General features: G+C 39.8%; 1 protein-coding gene across 5 annotated transcripts in view; it reads right to left on the bottom strand.

Moving 5' to 3' along the window:
- The window catches only part of CTCF (CCCTC-binding factor), a 57,123-nt gene that overhangs the window by 14,233 nt on the left and 22,065 nt on the right, over positions 1-20,825 (bottom strand). For 2 of the 5 annotated variants that reach the window (XM_055306922.1, XM_055306926.1), the window contains exons 4-9: positions 16,894-17,025; positions 11,202-11,991; positions 10,690-10,860; positions 6,044-6,177; positions 2,605-2,725; positions 1,754-1,903 (exon numbers count right to left, since the gene is read on the bottom strand). In XM_055306922.1, coding sequence (XP_055162897.1) covers positions 1,754-1,903; positions 2,605-2,725; positions 6,044-6,177; positions 10,690-10,860; positions 11,202-11,982 — 1,357 coding nt within the window. In that variant the 5' untranslated portion in view covers positions 11,983-11,991; positions 16,894-17,025. Of the gene's footprint in view, positions 1-1,753; positions 1,904-2,604; positions 2,726-6,043; positions 6,178-10,689; positions 10,861-11,201; positions 11,992-16,887; positions 17,026-20,825 lie in introns of all 5 variants that reach the window. The other 3 variants (XM_055306923.1, XM_055306925.1, XM_055306924.1) reach the window with 2 other exon arrangements.

The following is a 20,825-nucleotide window of genomic DNA, read 5'->3' as shown; positions in this document are numbered from 1 at the left end:
AGACCCGGGATCGAATCCCACGTCGGGCTCCCGGTGCATGAAGCCTGCTTCTCCCTCTGCCTATGTCTCTGCATCTTTCTCTCTCTCTGTTTGTGACTATCATAAATAAATAAAAAATTAAAAAAAAAAAAACTTATACCTTACAAAAAAATGCATGCTAGCCTGCATTTTGCTCAATATGGTTATATTAATATAAAAATGTTTTAAGACATCACTTAAATTGCATAAGTTCACTCAAAATATTTTGAGTAAAACCAATGCTACAGGAAATATAGGCCATGTTTATGCTGTAGCTCAGTATGCTCCTGTTATGACCCAGATACTTTTATGTTCCTCAGTGTAAGAAATGGCTCGAGGCTCTTGAGAGGACTCAAGCCCAGCTTTGACATTATAAGCTATGTTGTGTAGCTCTGGTCAAGACATCTGTCGGGGGGCACCTGGGTAGCTCAGTGGTCTGCCTTTCTTAGGTCGCGATCCTGGGGTCCTGGGATCAAGTCCCGCATCAGGCTCCCCGTGGGGAGCCTATTTCTCCCTTTGCCTATGTCTCTGCCTCTGTCTTTCATGAAGAGAATCTTAAAAAACAAAACAAAACCATCTGTCAGGTGACTGTCAAGTTCATCGCCTATAAAGCTAAAATAATACGCATTGGTGACTTTATATGGTTGCCGTGAACATCAAATGAGTTAAGAAAGTAAAACAAAATAATAAAAGACATGTTGTAAAGTACAGCAATTTAGCTAAACATAAAAATGTTTATAATAATAATATTCAAGGAGCAATGCATTTTGGTTAAAGACTGGGGCAAGAAAGAAAAAAGAAAGAAAAGAAAAGAAAAGAAAAGAAAAGAAAAGAAAAGAAAAGAAAGAAAAGAAAAGAAAGAAAAAAAGAAAAGAAAAAAGGAAAGGAAAGGAAAGGAAAAGAAAGAAAGAAAAGAAAAGAAAAGAAAAAAGGAAAGAAAGAAAGAAAGAAAGAAAGAAAGAAAGAAAGAAAGAAAGAAAGAAAGAAAGAAAAAGAAAGACAGACTAGGGCAATATTTTTATCTCTTTTAAACAGGAAAAATAAAGGCAGACATCCAGGTGACCATACCTTTAAGTATGTATGACCTGACTACAATTTCTCTTTTTTTTTAAAGATTTTATTTATTTATTTAGAGAGAGAAAGGCAGAGACACAGGCAGAGGGAGAAGCAGACTCCATGCAGGGAGCCCAATGTAGGACTCAATCCCGGAACTCCAGGAACACACCCTGGGCCGAAGGCAGGCACTAAACCGCTGGGCCACCCAGGTGTCCCCCAACTACAATTTCTACTGATAAATTCAGCCTCTGTATAAGCTGTAGTTTAATTATGCACAGAAATATAGTTATCATTCAATCAATAAAACAGTCTAATTACTTAAAGAAAGTACAAGTGTTCTGAGAAAAACTGAAATGGACAGACCCTAGTTTGAATCATACTATGTCACTTCCCTATTTGGAGATTTGAACGTTACCAGTAAGGGCTACTAATTAAAGGTTTAACATTTCCTCTCATTACAGCTCCCATTAATTTATAAATGAGATATATTTAGGAAAGAATCTTGTGGTCTGATTGCCGTTAGAGAAAAAAGAAGACAAAAACAGTTGTTAAATGATGGCTGTTGTCAAGTTGCAAGCCATTCACATATACAATTCAGAAAAGGAAGTTATTTATGATCTTCCTATTTTCACAAATCCTCAAAAATATTTTTTCATTTGCCACTAGTTATTTTACTTACCCAAATCACTTTTTCGGGCTATGACAGTGTCACAGTGGGGACAGTGAAATTTGGCCACATTTTCTGTGTGCTTCTGTAAAATGTGCATCTTCATGGTACCACTTTGGGTAAACCGAGCATGACAAATATAACATTCATAAGGTTTTTCCCCTTAAAAGGAAATATAGAATGAACAAATTAGATGAAATGAGTACTGTCATTTAATTGGAGGGTAATTCAAGTGGTAATTCAGGTGTAGTCAGGTGGCAGAAAAGCTAAGCTACAGAGAATCCTCAAGTGTTACCAGCTAGACCAAATCTCAGGCCTGTTGCATGGCTCGCAACTGTTCTCACAAGATGGCAATCAAGTCCTAAACTGCGGCTTCCAGCTCTGCTCTGCTAGCTCCACCAGAGTCACTCATATGAGAGAGTGAGCTGGTCCTACAAGGCATGCCTTTGGGTGACAAGAGGACCAACAAGTTTTTCTTTTTTAAGTTATCTTTACATCCAACATGGGACTTGAACTCATGACCTGAAGATCCAGAGTTGCACACTCTACCAACTGAACCTGTCAGGTACCCCTGCCTTTTTTTTTTTTTTTTTTTTTTTTTTTTAAGGGAAAGACAGTATGGGGGAAACTCAAAAGAGCTGGGTTAGGTAATCTACCCAGACTTCCAATGCTGAAACCTTTCATTCTTCAATGTATATTCAGAACAATGAATTCAGAAGGTATACCAGAAAAGCATCTGTCAATTCTACTACTTTTATGCCAGCTTCCATTCAGGTAAGCAATAGGGGTGTGAGGTGGTTCACAAGGTCCCATGGGATCCACTGAAAAGCAGCTCATTAGTACACGGAGGGAAGATGTCCTACCTGAATGGGTTCTCATGTGCCTTTTCAGCTTGTATGTGTCCCTGCTGGCGTAACTGCACAAGCTGCACTGGAACGGACGCTCTCCAGTATGAGAACGGATGTGACGTTTTAATTTGCTGACCTGAAACATGAAAGTAATCAGACTTCTTCTTCTTTTTTTTTTTTTTTTTTTTTAGTAATCAGACTTCTTACTTCCGTTAACACTGCCTGTAATGTGAATGCTGTGGGTCAGGCACAAAAGCTTAGTTTTGGGACACTGAAGTTTAGAATACGAAGTCTAAAATAACGGTATTTCTTCCTCATTATTTATAATCTTTGCTTTCTAATCCTTATAATCCAAAGAAGCTAAGTAAATGGATAGGACATAGGACTCAAGATTGGTTATTAGTAACTATTGAAGCTGAGTGATAGATTTATTTTTTTTTTAAAGAATAGGCCATTGCCAGCCAGTTTTATTTTTTTTTAATTTTTATTTATTTATGATAGCCAGAGAGAGAGAGAGAGAGAGAGAGAGAGAGAGAGGGGGGGGGGGGGCAGAGACACAGGCAGAGGGAGAAGCAGGCTCCATGCACCGGGAGCCCGATGTGGGATTCAATCCGGGTCTCCAGGATTGTGCCCTGGGCCAAGGGCAGGCGCCAAACCGCTGCGCCACCCAGGGATCCCTGAGTGATAGATTTATAGAAGTATATTATCTTATTCTATATCTGTAGATTTTCTTTTTTAAACATTTTAAATCAGCTGTTTTATTTTTATTTTAAAGATTTTATTTATTTATTCATGAGAGACAGAGAGAGAGAGAGAGTCAGAGACACAGGCAGAGGGAGAAGCAGGCTCCATGCGGGGACCCCGACGTGGGAGTCGATCCCGAGACCTAGGATCATGCCCTAGGGGCTGAAGGTAGCACTAAACTGCTGAGCCAACGAGGCTGCCCTGTTTTCTGCTTTTGTATAGGTTTGAAATTTTCCATAGTAGTTTATGCTTATTTACAGATCAATTTCCTTCCAGATATGTATCAGATGTTTTTAAACTTTTTAAAAAGATTTTATTTATTCATGAGAGACACACAGAGAGAGGCAGAGACACAGAGGGAGAAGCAGGCTCCCCAAAGGAAGCCCGAAGTGGAACTCGATCCCAGGACCCAGGGACCACAACCTGAGCCAAAGGCAGACACTCAACCACTGAGCCACCCAGGTGCCCCAGTATCAGATGTTTTTGTGTTTTCAGCTTACCCCTAAATAATTTTATTTCTATTAGAATGTGAACCTATTTTCTGCTATCAATCATATTAAGGTAAGTTACTGGGCTCTGTGTATTTTTCTTGTATGTGGTCACTTAAATGGACTCTTACTGCTCTAAGTTTTTCAGATGATATTCTTGGATTTTTTTGTGTAAGCAAGTATGGCTATAATAACTAAGTTTTATCACTTATAATTCATATTTATTTAGCTGAGATTTCCATTACAATGTTGATGCTGAAACAGTAATAAGTACAGGTATCAGGACGCCTGGGTAGCTCAGCGGTTGAGCATCTGCTTTTGGCTCAGGGCATGATCTGGGGTCCCGGGATCAAGTCCCACATCGGTCTTCCTGCATGGAGCCTGCTTCTCCCTCTGCCTGAGTGTCTCTCTCTGTCTTAAATGAATGAATGAATAAATAAATAAACATCTTTAAAAAAAAAAAGAACAGATATCTTGTTCCAAATTTTTATTATTTACTTTTAAGTAATTTCTACACCCAACATGAAGCTTGGGGGCTTACAACTCCGAGATCAAGAGTTGGATGCTCTTCCAACTGAGCCAGATAGGCGGGTGGTCTTGTTCCAAATTTTAATGAGAATACTCCCAATGTTTCAGTTAACTGGGATGGACTGACTACAGGTTTCTGGTATATACTCCTTATAGTAAAGCCATTTTCTTCTACTGCTAATTTGCTAGGACTTTAAATAGTAATGAATATTGAATTTTATAGTTCCACTCAATGTAGCATGCACCAGTAATTTCCTTTTTTTTTTTTTTAAAGATTTATTTACTTATTCATGAGACATTGAGAGAGAGGCAGAGACATAGGCAGAGGGAAGCAGGCTCCTCGCAGGGAGCCTGATGTGGGACTCGATCCCAGTGCTCTGGGAACCGATCCCAGGGCTCTGGGACCACGCCCTGAGCCAAAGGCTGACGCTCAACCACTGAGCCACCCAGGCGTCTCACACCAGTAATTTCCTAATGTTCAATTCTCCTTGCTTTTAGATATAGTTTATTTAGTAATTGTTTTTTTTTTAATATTTTATTTATTTATTCATGAGAGACACACAGAGAGAGAGAGAGAGAGGGGCAGAGGGAGAAGCAAGCTTCCTGCAAGGAGCTCGATATGGGACTTGATCCTGGATCCTGGGATCATGCCCCAAGCCGAAGGCAGACGCCAAACCACTGAGCCACCTAGGTGTCCCAGTAATCATTTATTTTTAAAATGTATTACTAAATTTGGCGAATAATTTGATTTAGTAGTTTTTGTTTTCTGTGAGAATAATACATACTTTTCTTTTTGGCAGCATTCTTATTCAGTTTTGTTCACAGTGTAGCCTCAAACAGTAAAGGAGATAACATTTTCCTTTTTTTTTTTTTAAAGTAAGCTCCACATCCAGTGTGCAGTCCAACCCGGGGCCTAAATTCACAACCGCGAGACCAAAACCTGAGGTGGTATCAACAGTTGGGCACCTAACCAATTGAACCACCCAGGTGTCCTCATATTTTCCATTTTTATTTATTTATTTAAATTTAAAAAATTTTTCCCTCATATTTCCCATTTTTAAATGCCCTGGGTATAGTTATCTCTTTGATGTTTCAAAGAACTTACCTATAATAAATATGTGGAACTAGTGCTTTTTAAAAAATGGGTAAATCTGGGGGATCCCTGGGTGGCTCAGCGGTTTGGCGCCTGCCTTTGGCCCAGGGCGCGATCCTGGAGTCCCGGGATCGAGTCCCACGTCAGGCTCCCAGCATGGAGCCTGCTTCTCCCTCCTCCTAAATCTCTGCCTCTCTTTCTCTCTATGCCTATCATAAATAAATAAATAAATCTTAAAAAAAAAAAAGGGTAAATCTTTCACACTCATTACAGTTTTATTATTTTTTGTGGCTGGGAAGGGGAGCGGGTATGTTAATAATCCTGTAAGACTTTCTATCGCATCTGAAGTCAGTTTGGGTAGTTTTTATCCTTATCCTGGAATAACAATCTTTTTTTTTTTTTAATTTTTATTTATTTATGATAGTCAGAGAGAGAGAAAGAGAGAGAGGCAGAGACATAGGCAGAGGGAGAAGCAGGCTCCACGCACTGGGAGCCCAGGATCGCGCCCTGGGCCAAAGGCAGGCTCCAAACCGCTGCGCCACACAGGGATCCCTGGAATAACAATCTTAAGAAAGGGACCAACTAGGATCCGAACACTCACTTCTACGCTGGCGTAATCGCACATGGAACACTTAAATGGCTTCTCATGGGTGTGTTTATAACGACGATGCCGCACCAATTCTCCACTAGTCACAAAGGCCATGTCACAATCTGGGCACTTGTGAGGACGAGTACCTAGAGAAAGGTGTTATAACAAGAAAACAAGATCAAGGGCACAGTTAATGACAGTTCAACATTTGATAAGAACTGCAGCATGACATTGAACCCTGGTCATCTCAACAACCTTGTACCACTAGCCTGAGAGTAACTCTAAAAGCTATAGGAGGGCCTGGCTAACTTACTTTTTTTTTTTTTAATTTTTATTTATTTATGATAGTCACACACACACACACACACACACACACACACACAGAGAGAGAGAGAGAGAGAGAGAGAGGCAGAGACATAGGCAGAGGGAGAAGCAGGCTCCATGCACCGGGAGCCCGACGTGGGATTCGATCCCGGGTCTCCAGGATCGCACCCTGGGCCAAAGGCAGGTGCTAAACCGCTGCACCACCCAGGGATCCCCCTGGCTAACTTTCTAATACTGACCCTGGAACACTGAAAACACGTGCTAAAGATTTAATTTCTCTTAATTACCCATCTGAGTACTGCTTCTGAATACAAAATCCCCCCACTTTCTGGGACGCCTGGGTGGCTTAGTGGTTTAGCGCCTGCCTTTGGCCCACGTGTGATCCTGGAGTCCCAGGATCAAGTCCCACTTCGGGCTCCCTGCATGGCACCTGCTTCTCCCTCTGCCTGTGTCTCTGCCTCTCTCTCTCTCTCATGAATGAATGAATGAACGAATCAATAAATAAATAACAAAAAACTCTATAATCAATTGGCCAGAGACCCTTGTGGTGATAGTGAAAGACCTCCCTCTCATGGACCATAATATCTATACTTGTGATTTCATGTGCTAGACAGAATACAAAATCCTTTTTATCCCTAGTTTATGAATTCTGATCACTATGAATCAAAGTTAAGAGAAACACCAGTCTGTTTCAACTGTTGATAAAAAAATATAGAACACCTTGGGCTACCTGGGTGGCTCAGAAGGCTGAACGGCTGACTCTGGATTTCAGCTCCAATCGTGATCTCACGGTCGTGAAATGGACCCCTGGCACTGGATTCCATGCTTAGTGAGGAGTCTGCTTGATGTTCTCCCTCTGCCCCTCCCCCACTACTGACCTATACATGCTTTCTCTCAAATAAATAAATCTAAAAAAAAAAAAGTCATCTCTTAAGCCTTAGTGTTTTGTCAAGTACAAGTCACATAATTAATAGTTATTTGATCCAAGATTCTTTTGCACATCAACTCTTACTATATTATTACTGTACATTGGAGATGAGCACTGAGGGGGACACTTGGTGAGATGAGCAATGGGTGTTATGCTATATGTTGGCAAACTCCAATAAAAAAAAAATTATGACTGTACATATAGGGTCATTGGGCTGTCCTTATTCTGACAATTTTTTAAGAAAACTCAAACCAGAAAACCCCCAAAACCAAATACAATAGCTTGTTTTCTATATAAATTTATTTTGATAATTTTAAGAAACTTATCAAAGGCTTTACAAAGTAGTACTGCCTTTTATATGACTTAAACATAACTTTTTTTTCCAAAAAGATATTTATTTATTTGAGGATGAGGCAGGAGAGTGCAAGTAGGGGAGGAGCAAAGGAAGAGGGACAAGCAGACTCCCCTAAGTGCAGAGCGTGATGTGGGGCTTGATCCCACTCTGAGATCACGACCTCAGCAAAAACCAAGAGTCAGATGCTTACTAACGAACTGAGCCACCAGGTGCCCCAACAGATCACTTCTTTTTAAAGAAAAGTAATCTTGGGATCCCTGGGTGGCGCAGTGGTTTGGCGCCTGCCTTTGGCCCAGGGCCCGATCCTGGAGACCCGGGATCGAATCCCACATCAGGCTCCTGGTGCATGGAGCCTGCTTCTCCCTCTGCCTGTGTCTCTGCCTCTCTCTCTCTCTCTGTGTGTGTGACTATCATAAATAAATAAAAATTAAAAAAAAAAACTTTTAAAGAAAAGTAATCTTTACACCCACCATGGAGCTTGAACTCATAACCCCAAGATCAAGAGTCACATGCTCTACCCAGTTCAGTCAGCCAGGCGTGCCTACACAGATCACTTTTTTTTTTTTAAAGATTTTACTTACTTATTTGAGAGAGCACAAGCAGTGGGAGGGAGGAGCAGAGGGAAAGGGAGAAGCAGGCTCCTGTCTGAGCAAGGAGCCTGATGAGGGGCTCTATTCTAAGCCCCCAGGATCATGACCTGAGCTGAAGGCAGACGCTCAACCAACCAAGCCACCCAGGAGCCCCAACAGATCACTTTCAAACATCCATGTCTAATATTCTGTGATCTGAATGTCAAATCATAAAATAAACATTTTTACAGGGCAGCCTTGATGGCCCAGTGTTTGGCACCGCCTTCAGCCGGGGGCCTGATCCTGGAGTCCTGGGATTGAGTCCCACATCGGGAGCCTGCTTCTCCCTCTGCCTCTCTCTCTCTCTCTCTCTGTCATGAATGAATGAATGAATGAATGAATGAATAAATAAATAAATAAATATTTTTAAAAAAATAAAAAATAAACATTTTTACAAGCTAATAATATACAATTTTCCTTTTACTGAAGAAATCTTACTGTTTTTAGTATGTCTTCACATAGTAGCCTCCCAACATAACTGATTACATTAGTGGATCTTCTCTAGTCACTTTATATTCTAAATACAGCAACTGAAAATGTCCTCAGGTAATAATGACAATAAGGAGATAAGCTGACAGCAGAGCACAGTGATGTTTTCATAGCCCATTACTCAAAAACTAGGGACCATCTATAATTGTGCACTTTGGGTAAGGGGTGACAACAAGGTAGCCCCAAACACCAAAATCAAAGGTAGGCTACCTCTGTGAATGGAATTAGAAAGAGTCACAATGTAATGAATGGGACTAGCCATCTGCAGAAATGATTCTGATTGAGAAGATCCTCAGAGCAAAGTGTGATTAAAGTATGACAGTAATTAAGAAATTGCAAGGTAAGTTCATTTGCTCAGTTTGCTTCTTTAGTACCACCGGGGATACAGGAGTGGAGGAAAGAGTTTTTGTCTATGAAAAATATTGTCTGACAGCACAGACAGATAAGTAAAACAATTAATGAGAAGGAAACCAAGGATCCACTTCTGTTAGGATAAACTAAACTGGAAACCAAGAATTTCTAATGTTTACCTAGTACTATGTAGGGGACAGAAAGAGGCCTGCTACTGGTAGACATATAAGCATGGCAATTAGGAAAGAAACAGACACTGTTGTGCAATAGAGATTTTCATTGGGTTTCACCACATGAGCTTATGTCCCTCTGCTCAGGGTCCATGCTTACCAAGTCACCCTTCACTTGCTACATCTTCTTCATATAGGCAAGGGTGTTGCCTACAACTGCATCCAGAAAAATAAAAAGGTATAGTCCTCACCATAAACTGATTTTCTGACTGAATCTGACCCTTGAGGGTTTGATTAGTATGAATTAGTCCTGCTGAATCAGTTCTGAGCAACCAGACATGTTACACTCTTATTTTCAAAGTTGAGGACTAGACCATGACACACAGTGCCCACATCAAGCACTCCCATTTTAGGAAGTCCTATTATGCGGCCAAATGTTTTTATCTAGTCATATGCCCTGGCACAGTGTCTGTCTTCAAATTACTGAATAAAATATATTACCAAGTGTCTGAGTAGAAAGCAGGGATATAATGAAAAGTGACCAGATCATATTAGCCAAGAATATACTAATGCATAGTATATCACTTATAGGCCAAACTCGATCATGCTCAGCAGTCTACCAGCACATGTGGATACAGGAAAGCTACTCATCATGAAGAACTGTGTGAGAGAACTTTCTATTAGCACTCACAGGCAAATGCCAATATAAAAGAGCAAAGAGACCAGAAGGGAGCCTAAAGAGAACTCCAGTGCATAGTACCTCCACTCTAGTGACTCCTGGGACCTAACCACAGCCAGCATGACACTAATACAAAATATTAAAGTGTGTATGTATGGAACACAAATGAGTGTCTGAATTGCTAGAATAATGCCTTAAACTGTCCATTCTGAGATTATGAATTACCTCAGTTGAGGTGAAACAACCAGAAACCATAGTTTTTAACAAAGGGAGAACTGCACTGCTATTTCTAATGTTCATCCTTACAGTGCCTGGGAATTTGGGGGGTCATTTTTTTGTCACTGATGTTAAAAACCTTAGCAAAACAGAAACAAAAACAAAAACAAACAAACAAACAAACAAACAAAAAACCCAAAAACCTTAGCAACACAATGGTGATGTCCTTCAGGAAATATGACAGGTTAGCTACCATAGATAATCTTTTTCTGGATTACCATCCTTAAACAGTTTGATTATTTTCCACAAAAATTCCTTTACATTTACCTATAAATTCATCTGCTTATTATAAATCAGGATTACAGCAGAAGAACAAAAATCATTCTTTAACTTCCCACGGGAACCAGCTTAGATAATACTTAAAACCGAAGTTTAAAAAAAACAAAACAAACAAACAAAAAAAACCCGAAGTTTTAACCTTTACCATGTTATAGCCCCCAATATTCATATCCAGCACCTGTGTGTGTGTTAAGGTGATTCCTCAGGAGGGTGACTGTTCTGAATGCCCTGCCACAGAGATGGCACTTGTGTGGTCTCTCATCAGTGTGACTTTTCATGTGACGATCCAAATTTGAACGCCGTGGACACGTATAACTGCAAAGCTCACACTGGAATGTCTTCTTTACACCTATATGCAAAACAAAACACTTACTTGTTGCAAGTTTAATCCGAATGTTAAATTTCTACAAATAAACTTCATTAGCCTTTTTAACTATATTCAATCTAAGTCATGTTAAATCATTATTATTTAATGCCACTAAAAGATTTACTTTTTTGTCTTCAGGACTTAAAAAATACTCAATGTGGAAAAACTTCTTTTAGAAGGGTTAAAACAACTGGTACCCAGCTCATGATCTTAAAAAAACAAAACAAAAAACACTTACTATAAAATAATTTGCATATACCCTATGTTATTTATTTGCTTTATCCCAAAATTTTATGAGAGTAAAATGGATAAATTCATTTTACCTTTCTTTTTAATTTTTGTTGGTTTTGGAGGCTTCATGTTACCAACTACTTTCTCTGCATTAACCTCTGACAGCAGGCCCTCCTGCTGCTCTTCCTCAAAATCATAGACAGACACATCCACATCTTTGCCTTCCTCTGTGTAACGCAGTTTGCTCTTTTTGGTTTTCTTTGTTTTTTTGGCTGGTGGCTGATAATCTGGGTCTTTTTGCCAACTAGGATCTTCTTGAGGTGGAAGTTCCCCTTGCTCTAGCGTCTCCACCTCTCCATTGGCACCTACTTTCACCACTTGAAACCCTTCAGGCAAAGGTAAGGTGTGACATATCATGGGTTCGCTTTCTGCAAGGCCCTCTTTAGATACTTCATTCTCATAAGCCCCCTGAAGTTCTTCAACTGAAGTGGTAGCAACAGGTACAGTCACAGGAACAGGTACTTGGACAAGCTGAAGCTCTCCTATGTTTATAGGCTGTTCTTCCATATTTACAACCTGCAAGGTTATGATCTGGGTATCGTCCACAGCAGCCTCTGCTTCTGGAGCGACTGTACCCTCCATTACTTCAGTCTTCATCTGAAGAAGGGTAGGATCCAGTTGTTCCATCATTACCATCTGTACACTGCTATTGACATCCTGGACCACCTCACCCCCATCAGTCTGGTTCTGGGGTAGGTGGCAAGTATCCTCTTCCTGGCCCCCTTCCCGGCGTCTCTGATAAGTCTTTCTTTCCTTTCCTTTAATGAAAGTTTCAGACTCTTCCACAATGGCTTCAACCGCCTCACCTTCCATTTCCCCTTCCTTTATAAGGGAGAACACAGCTTGTTATTAATCTATTCATTCATTTATTCCACAGATTGTTATTTAAAATAAAGCTTGCCTAAATGAAAATAAATAGATTTTAAAACAAAAACGATCCCTGACAAATTAATTAGGAAATCAATGGTTGTTAAATTACAAAAAGACACAACAGATATTATGTGCCTCCTGATGGAAGAACAAACTACCCCCTATGAAGCAGTCTTATTATAAAAAACAAAAAATCTGAAACTAATCAAGTCTCTAGCTCCAACCACCAATTAACAGGAAATTGGTGACAGAGAATGTTAAATTACACTACAGGGATGAAATCAGGGTAATCCCAACTGAAGGAAACTATGCAGGATTAACTACCCAGTTTCTTCTGCAAATAAATCACCAAGGCAAAAAATGGGAAGGATAGAGGGAGAATTTACATATCAGTGGTTCTCAACCTGGGGTAACTTTGCTTCTGGGGGCATTTGGCAAGGCCTGTGACATTTCTGGTTGTCACTACTGGGGTAGATATGCTACTAGCATCTCTGGTGGGTAGAGGCCAAAGATATTACTAAATATTCTGATATGCATAGGTTCAGTCCTCCACAACAAAGAATTATTGGCCCCCAAATGTCAATAATGCTGAGGTTGAGAAACCCTGATAAACAAAAAGAGATATAAGAAATACAATAATGGGGGCACCTAGGTGTGTCTCAGTCAGTTGAACCTCCAGCTCTTGATTTTAGCTCAGGTCAAGATCTCAGGGTCCTGTGATCAAGCCAGGCCTGTAGGCCTCTGCGCTCAGCAGGGAGTCTGCTTGAGGCTCTCTTCCCCCTCTGCCCCTCCCCCTGCTCTCTTAAACAAATAAAATCTTTAAAGAAATATAGCAATCAATCACAACATATGGATCTCTTTGGATCCTAATTCAAACCAACAAACAATGTAAAAAAATAGGACATGAGACAATTAGATTCAACTCTGGATTTTTTTTTCAACTCTGGATATTTGATGATATTAAAGAACTATTAACAAAATTAATTTAAATCCTTTACATTTCCTGTAACTATTAATAAAAACACTGACAGAGAGCCTTGCTATTTTTCACTAAATTCTACCTTAGAAAAATACCCCATCATAGTGTTTCCTCACTCTATTTTTTTGGAATCAGAATCAGACCTTGGATCCAGACTCCAATGGTCCTGATAGTGACTAGCACACAACACTACCTCCTGTGTCATACCATCAACTTGACATTCATTTATTTCTCCTCTGTGAAACCACCAATTCCTTGAGGACAGGGACCATGTCTAACAAGTTGTTTTTGTTCCTCAGCACTACACTCAGGTTGGTAGGTACTCAACTAATTGAACATATTTTAAAAAACAGGAAAAGAAAAATGAGCCAATTCACAGTTTCTGGCTCTTAAGCCTTGTGAATACCAAAGTACCCAGATACCTAACAGTAAAATGGGTCTGAACAATCATCTAATTCACAAAAAAATTTGACTTAAGTATATACAAGGTTAATTCAAAATTAAAGTGTTTTGTATTCTTGCCCTAGTCTTACACAAAGCTTTTGTTACTTCTATTAGAGAAACATTTCTCCAATTCTCTGTTTGGGTACCTTAACACTATACCCATGCTGGTAGTCAGGACCACCCACAAGGTAGTACAAAGACTACAAAGAGCTGGTTCTGCATTCAAGGAGTTACTGTCTATTTTAATAAACCAAAGCTTATTTACTTAAGTAATTTCTATACCCAATGTGGGGATTGAACTCATAACCCCCGAGATCAAGGGTCACCATGCTCTTCTGACTGAGCCAGCCAGGCATCCCTAAAGAGTTACTATCTAACTTAAGGGACAGAACAGCTACAATGGTTCTAGGTAAAAGTAGATAGGTTCTGAGAACTATACTCAACTGGTGTGAACTAGTCACACTGTAAATTCTCAATAGTCACATGGGGCTAGGAGCTACCCTGTTGGACAGCACTGTTTTATATCTTTGTTTCTCAAAGCATGGTCTAAGGACTAGCAGCAATGGCATAACCTGGAACTTGTTAGAAGCATAGAATTTCAGGCTCTACTCTTTGTTTCTTAAACAATTATATTTGTGGGGTTTTTAAAGTTTTTTTTTTTTTAATTTAAGTAATCTCTACACCCAATATAGGGCTTGAACTTACAACCCTGAGATCAAGAGTTACATACTCTAAGCAAGCCAGCCAGGCACCCCTTCAGGTTCTCCTCTTGATCCACAGGATCAGAATCTGCAATTTAATAGATCTCCAAGTGGTTTTATACGCTAAAGTTTGAGAGGTACTACTTTATACCATTGCTCTTCACAGATTAAAAAAAAAAAAAAAGTTTTTTCAGTTCGGGAAGGTCCCAAAATTAGTACCCCAACAAGGATGGGTAATTCCACATGTTGCAGTTAAGGAACAGAGAAAAAAGCCCATCTACCTTGGTGACATTCTTGGGAAAAATACCAAAGCACAAAGAACAAAAAACTTATAAGCCATAAATTGCTAATGCTGACCATTCCAGACAATTGCTATTTTGATATCCTCAACTATAAAACTGATGGAGGAAAAACAATCTCTGAGCTCTACTGAGTTGTAAGGCATACAACAATTTGAAGAACACAGAAAAATCCATCTCCTCTTGGCCTTGAATTCAAAAACTTTTAAATATAAATAACTTGCTTATAAATAACCAGGTCTAACCTAAAAGAAATCACTGGAATTAAAATCCAGGTAGAAAAAGAAAAAGTACAAGGAGTACAAATTGAAACCAATTGTGTTGCCAGGGAACTGAGCCGACAGAGTATTCCCTCCCTGTGAAAAAAACACATGTAAGGTTCCTGAACATCAGCCTCTACTCAGGAACTCAAAAGCAGTAGCTTCAGTTTTGACAGAGAACAATCAGATACAAAGTAGCAAGGCACGGCCTCTCCCACACAGGGCTTAGAAAGCCCAAAGCATCACCCCAAGTAGTGGATCCCTTTACCTAACATTCTACAGGAGAAGGGATCTCTCCCCTGAATTGGTAACTAACCTAATAGGCCGGCCCAGGTCTCTCTTCCCACCAAGTACTGCTCTGCTAGCTATAACATCCCTTTAGCACTTCTGATCCATGTCTTCTCTTCCTTTACAGACTCCACTGTTTCCACTCAGTTTCTCTTAGCCACACAACACACACAGAACACACAAAGAGACTCAACTCTAGGAAACAAACTGAGGGTTGCTGGAGGGGAGGTGGATGGGGGGATGGGCACTGGGGTAACCAGGTGATAGGCACTGAGGAAGGCAGTTGATGTAGTGAGCACTCCATGTTATAAGCAAGAGATGAATCACTAAATTACCTCTGAAACTAATTAATACACTATATGTTAAATTGAATTAAAAAAAAAAAAAGATTTCCCCCCTCTCATGCTCTACCTCTCTCCTTCAGTCATCCATGCTTTCTAGATTTTTCAAAGCTTTCTGTGGACCAATGATAATAAAAAGGCTTACTTACATTTACTTTCAGAACATATATACATATTTTTAGATTATCAAAGTATATTAGTTCATTTAGAGAAATCTGAAAAATGAAACACATCAAAGATTTTTTTTTTTGAAGTTATTCATGGGGTACCTGCTGGCTCAGTCAGTGGAGTGTGGGATTCTTGATCTTGGGGTTGTGGGTTCAAGCCCCATGTTGGGTATAGAGATTACTTAAAAAATAAAATCTTAAAAATTCACAATACCTAGAGATAATCACCTAGCCCTTTGCTATTTATTCAGTTGTTTTTTCCCGTATGGATAAGTGTTTTTATATAGATGAGATGACATCATACATATAGTTTGCACACACTTGTGTATGGCCTTGTTCTCCTATCTTCAGAACCCAATGTTATTAAAAGGACTTCACTCCTCCTTGAGCCTTCTGTGGTCCCTCTGCTTGGTCCACAAGCACCATGTAGCAAGAACCATAGGAGCCAACTTCTCCTCACCCTCAATCTCAGTTTCTCTGGCAGGTGACGGTATGAAACTTGTATTCCTTCTTCACTAGCCTCTTTTCTCTCTTGGCTATGTCTTTCCCAGGTCTCTTCCTTCGTCTCTGAGAGCTATTCCACCTGGTCCTCTGAATACATCAAGGTCCTGTTCCTTGCTCTGTAGCCACTCCAACCGCTAGCCTTTTTTAAATTCAGCTGTCTCCAGAGATCTTTCAGATCCATTTCTGCAATTCCCTAGTTTCACTGCCTACAAGGGATCTCCCCATGTGGTCGTTTGGCTACCACCTTCAACTCTGTGGCACTGGAGAAGGAACTACTGAACTGTAGTCTCTAATCCACCACTAACCAAACGAAGGCACCTAGAAAGTAGGTAGTCCTCTGAAGAACAGATCCTTTCTATATTCTCTGTCATCCTGGTGACAAAGTGAAGTTTAGAAACATTTGTTTTCATTAACTTATTTTATTTAAGATTTTATCCATTCACTTAACAAAGAAGAGAGACAGGAAGCACAAGCAAGGGGATTGGCAGAGGGAGAGGGAGAAGCAGGCTCCCCACGGAGCAGGGAGCCTAACTCAGGGCTTGATCCCAAGACCCCAGGATCATGACTTGAGCTGAAGGAAGACACTTAACCTACTAAGCCACCTAGGCGCCCCTAATTTTCTGACTGAGCCACCCAGGTGCTCCTAATTTTCCCCAGTGCCTGGGTAGCTCAATTGGTTAGGTGTCTTCCTTTAACTCAAGTCATGATCTTGGGGTCCTGGGATCAAGCCCTGTGTTGGGCTCCTGGCTCTGTGCAGAACCTGCTTCTCTCTTTCCCCTGTCCCTCTGTTACTCCCTTATCCCTCATCCCCAACTTGTGCTCTCATAAATAAAATCTTAAAAACAAAAACAAACAAAAAACCCACAGGCACCTGGGTGGCTCAGTCGGTTAAGTGTTTGCCTTCGTCTCAATCCTGGGATCAAGTCCTGCATCAGGCTCCCTGCTCTGTGGGCAGCCTGCTTCTTCCTCTCCTTCTGCCTGCCACTCCCCCTGCTTGTTCTCTCTGTCAAATAAATAAATAAATAAATAAATAAATAAATAAATAAATAAATAAATAAATAAATAAATAAATTTTTTTTAAAAAAGTAATTTTTAGTGTTAGCTTATTTATTTAGTAAACTCTACCCCCAATATGGGGCTTGAATTCATGACCCCAAGATCAAGATTTGCATGCTTTACTGACTGGGCCAGCCAGATGCCCCAAGGACATTTTTTTGAAAAATCATTTGATCAACTTCTAGGATAAGCAAGAGAAGGTTCCCTTAGACTGGCACAGTGATCCTGGCACCTGGAAACGTTGGGGCCGGCAGAGAGGAAAACTGGCACTTGAGCACTTACTTATCAGCCCTTGCTGACTACGGTTGAGTGGGAGGATGCAGAAGCCTAGCCTGTAACAGGGGCCCCTGCTGCCTGGCCATGTTCCTAGCCACCAGCCTGGCCCACATACATGGGAGCCTACTAAATCCGCACTCTCCCTCTTGCCTCAGTCTCTTCTTTGCCAGCTCTATGTTGCTCAAATCTTTTGCATCTTAAATCTTCCTTTAACCCACTCAATAATTTAGCATCTACCATTTCTTTATTCCCTTCATGGTCAACCTCACACTAGCTATCTCAACTCCTTTATTTCTCTTCCATGCCTTGGTTCACCAGTCTGGTTTCTGTTCCCCAATTCTCTATTGAATTGCTTAAGGTGAGCAATGGCCCTTAACTGGCCAATCCAAAGGAGACTTTTCTGTCCTGATTTGACTTGACCTCTGTGTGGAATTCACCATTCTATTCTAGGCTTTATCCCAGAATTATGCCAGACCATCAGAAAAAAAAAAGCTGGGTATATTTGGGTCATATGGTCTTATCCCCTACAGAACTGCTTTCACCAAGTTTTGTTTTGGCATTATGCCCTTGGCTTACACTAAAGGATACGTGGGAGAAATTTTTGAGTTGCATGCTTGAAAAAGCTTTTCTTCCAAACTAAGAAATTTTTTTTTCATTGTTGAGACCCATGTAACAGGATCGTGAGTTACCATTTTAGTTGGCCATACCTTGATCAATTTGTTTCCTCCCAAACTATGTAATAATAATTTTCTATTCTAATTTGTATTTTCTAGGGTTTTGATTTTATATCTTCTTTTTTTTGGTGGGGGAGGGGGGCAGGAGGAGATAGAGCCCCAAGCAGGATCCCTGCCCAGCATGGAGCCTGATGCAGGGCTCAATCTCAGGACCCTGAGCCAAAATCAAGAACCAACTGAGCACCAACTAAGCCACCCAGGAGCCTTTTCATTTCTTTATTTTTTTTTAAAAAAAAGATTTTATTTATTTATGCATGAGAGACACAGAGAAATAGAGAGAGGCAGAGACATAGACAGAGGGAGAAGCAGGCTCCATGCAGGGAGTCTGATGCGGGATGGATCCCAGGACTCCAGGATCACATCCTGAACCGAAGGCAGGCACCAAACCAGTGAGCCACCCAGGCGTCCCGACTTTTTCATTTCTTAATTATATATTCTGTGCATTTCCTCAAATTCTTTGTGGAATAAGATGGGTTATCAACTTAAAACTGTATATACATACATATTTAATACATAGAAAATACAAAAAATACAGAAATGAAGGGAGTTACCATTATTAAGAAATGTATCAAAATAAAAATAACCACAATTAAAATTTTGCAGACATATTTGAAGGTTATAAAACTCTCCCAAGAAACATAAAAGACCTCACTAAACAGGGACACTATCTATATCCATGATCAAAAAGGCCAAACATCATAAAGCTGTTCATTTTTTCTCCTTTACATACAGTTATTTTTAAAATGTCCGAAAAACAAACAAGATAATGATAGCAATGAAATTTCCAAAAACTGAAGGCAACTTTCTATTTCCAAATATTAATATATTATAAAGCTACAGTAATTAATATAGTATACACTGTCACTATCACAAACAGCCAATTTAAACAGAAGAGACAATTCAGAAACAATCCCTAGAATATAAAAAGCTTGTCATTTAAAAAATTAGTGGGAAAAAAAAATTAGTGGGGAGCAGAGGATTATTCCAAAAACGGTGCCAAAAAGCTATTAAACTATTTGGAAAATACTGAGTTATGTATATTTTTGATTTATATTTTTAATCCACTGGAATACGTTCTGTTGTCTAAGAGATAAGGAGATGTGGGGATGCCTGGGGGCTCAGCAGTTGAGCATCTGCCTTTGGCTCAGGGTGTGAACCCAGCGTTTGGGATCAATTCCTGCAACAGGCTCCCTGTAAGGAGCCTGCTTCTCCCTCTGCCTGTGTTTCTGCCTATGTGTCTCTAATGAATATATAAATAAAATGTTTTAAAAAAAGAAAAAGGAGACATTAAAAACAAAACACAGCAACAATTAAAAAAAGAAAACCCCACCTTGGAAAAAAAAAAGTGAATAGCCTCAGAATGAGGAAGTCTTTGTGCTAAGACACAGAAATAATAGGAGAAACTTGAATTAGTGAAATTGTGACCTTAAGAAAAAATTCTTATGACAAAAACACCAAACAAAATTAAAAAGAAAACAGTTAACAAGAAAGAAGTATTATTTATAACGTATGTGACAAAGAATTAACATCTTTATCATATGCCTATAATATTTGTAAGAAAAAGATGAACATCTCGGCACCTGGGTGGCTCAGTGGTTGAGCATCTATCTGCCTTTGGCTTAAGTTGTGATTCTACTGAGTCTCACATCAGGATCCCCACAGGGAGCCTGCTTTTTTTTTTTTTTTTTAAAGATTGTATTTATTCATGATAGTCACAGAGAGAGAGAGAGGCAGAGACACAGGCAGAGGGAGAAGCAGGCTTCATGCAGGGAGCCCGACGTGGGATTCGATCCGGGTCTCCAGGATCGCGCCCTGGGCCAAAGGCAGGTGCTAAACCGCTGCGCCACCCAGGGATCCCCGGGAGCCTGCTTCTCCCTCTGCCTATGTCTCTCTCTGTCTCTCATAAATAAATTAATAAAATTTTAAGGGGAAAAAAAAAGATGAACACCGAAAGAAAAAGCTGGGCAAAGGACACAAACAAATGACTCAAAGAAATACAAATGGCAGATGAGTTAAAAAGAAAAAAAGAACCTCTTTAACACTAAATCAAACAACAAAAAATAAAGCAAATTAAAATATCATGACAACATGTTATCTCTATGCCTGCCATGGCTGTTTTAAAGGATAATCTGTCATATTGGTCATGATGCCATGAAATCAGCAAGTTAGCTGATAATATAAATCAAGAATTTTAAAAATATTCAAATTATAATCCAGTAACTCCAATTCACTTTATGCCTAGAAATACTCAGAGATGAACATCAAGATTATAAGGATATTATTTTATTTATTTAAGTAATGTCTACACCCAATGTGAGGCTTGAACTCATGACCCCAAGAGATGAAAAGTTACATGCTCATCTGACTGAACCAGTCAGGTGCCTCTGATTATAAGGGTATCATTAATCAAAGTGAATAATTCTAAACAACTTAAGAAGTACCACCATAGGTGAATAGTCAAAACTTGGAAAATGATACACCCACAAAGTGAAATATTATACATTGAAAATCACATATCAATATAATGTGTAATATGAGGAAAATGCTCATTCCATATCAAAAAAAAAAAAAAGGAAGGGAGGGGCAAGAGAAGCAGAATGGAATAGTCATCAAGAGCTTCGGCCCTCCAGCCAGAAACCTGAAACCCAATTCTGGTTCCTCTACCTAACTAGCAGTGTGACACTGAATGAGATATGCTACCCCCTTCTGTGCCTCAGTATCCCCCCCCTTTTTTTTT

This window comes from Nyctereutes procyonoides, unplaced genomic scaffold (genome assembly GCF_905146905.1).
Source record: "Nyctereutes procyonoides isolate TBG_1078 unplaced genomic scaffold, NYPRO_anot_genome, whole genome shotgun sequence".
NCBI classification, from domain to species: Eukaryota; Metazoa; Chordata; class Mammalia; order Carnivora; family Canidae; genus Nyctereutes; species Nyctereutes procyonoides.
Note: the sequence above shows the minus strand (reverse complement) of the source record. Positions and strands in the feature narration are given on the sequence as shown.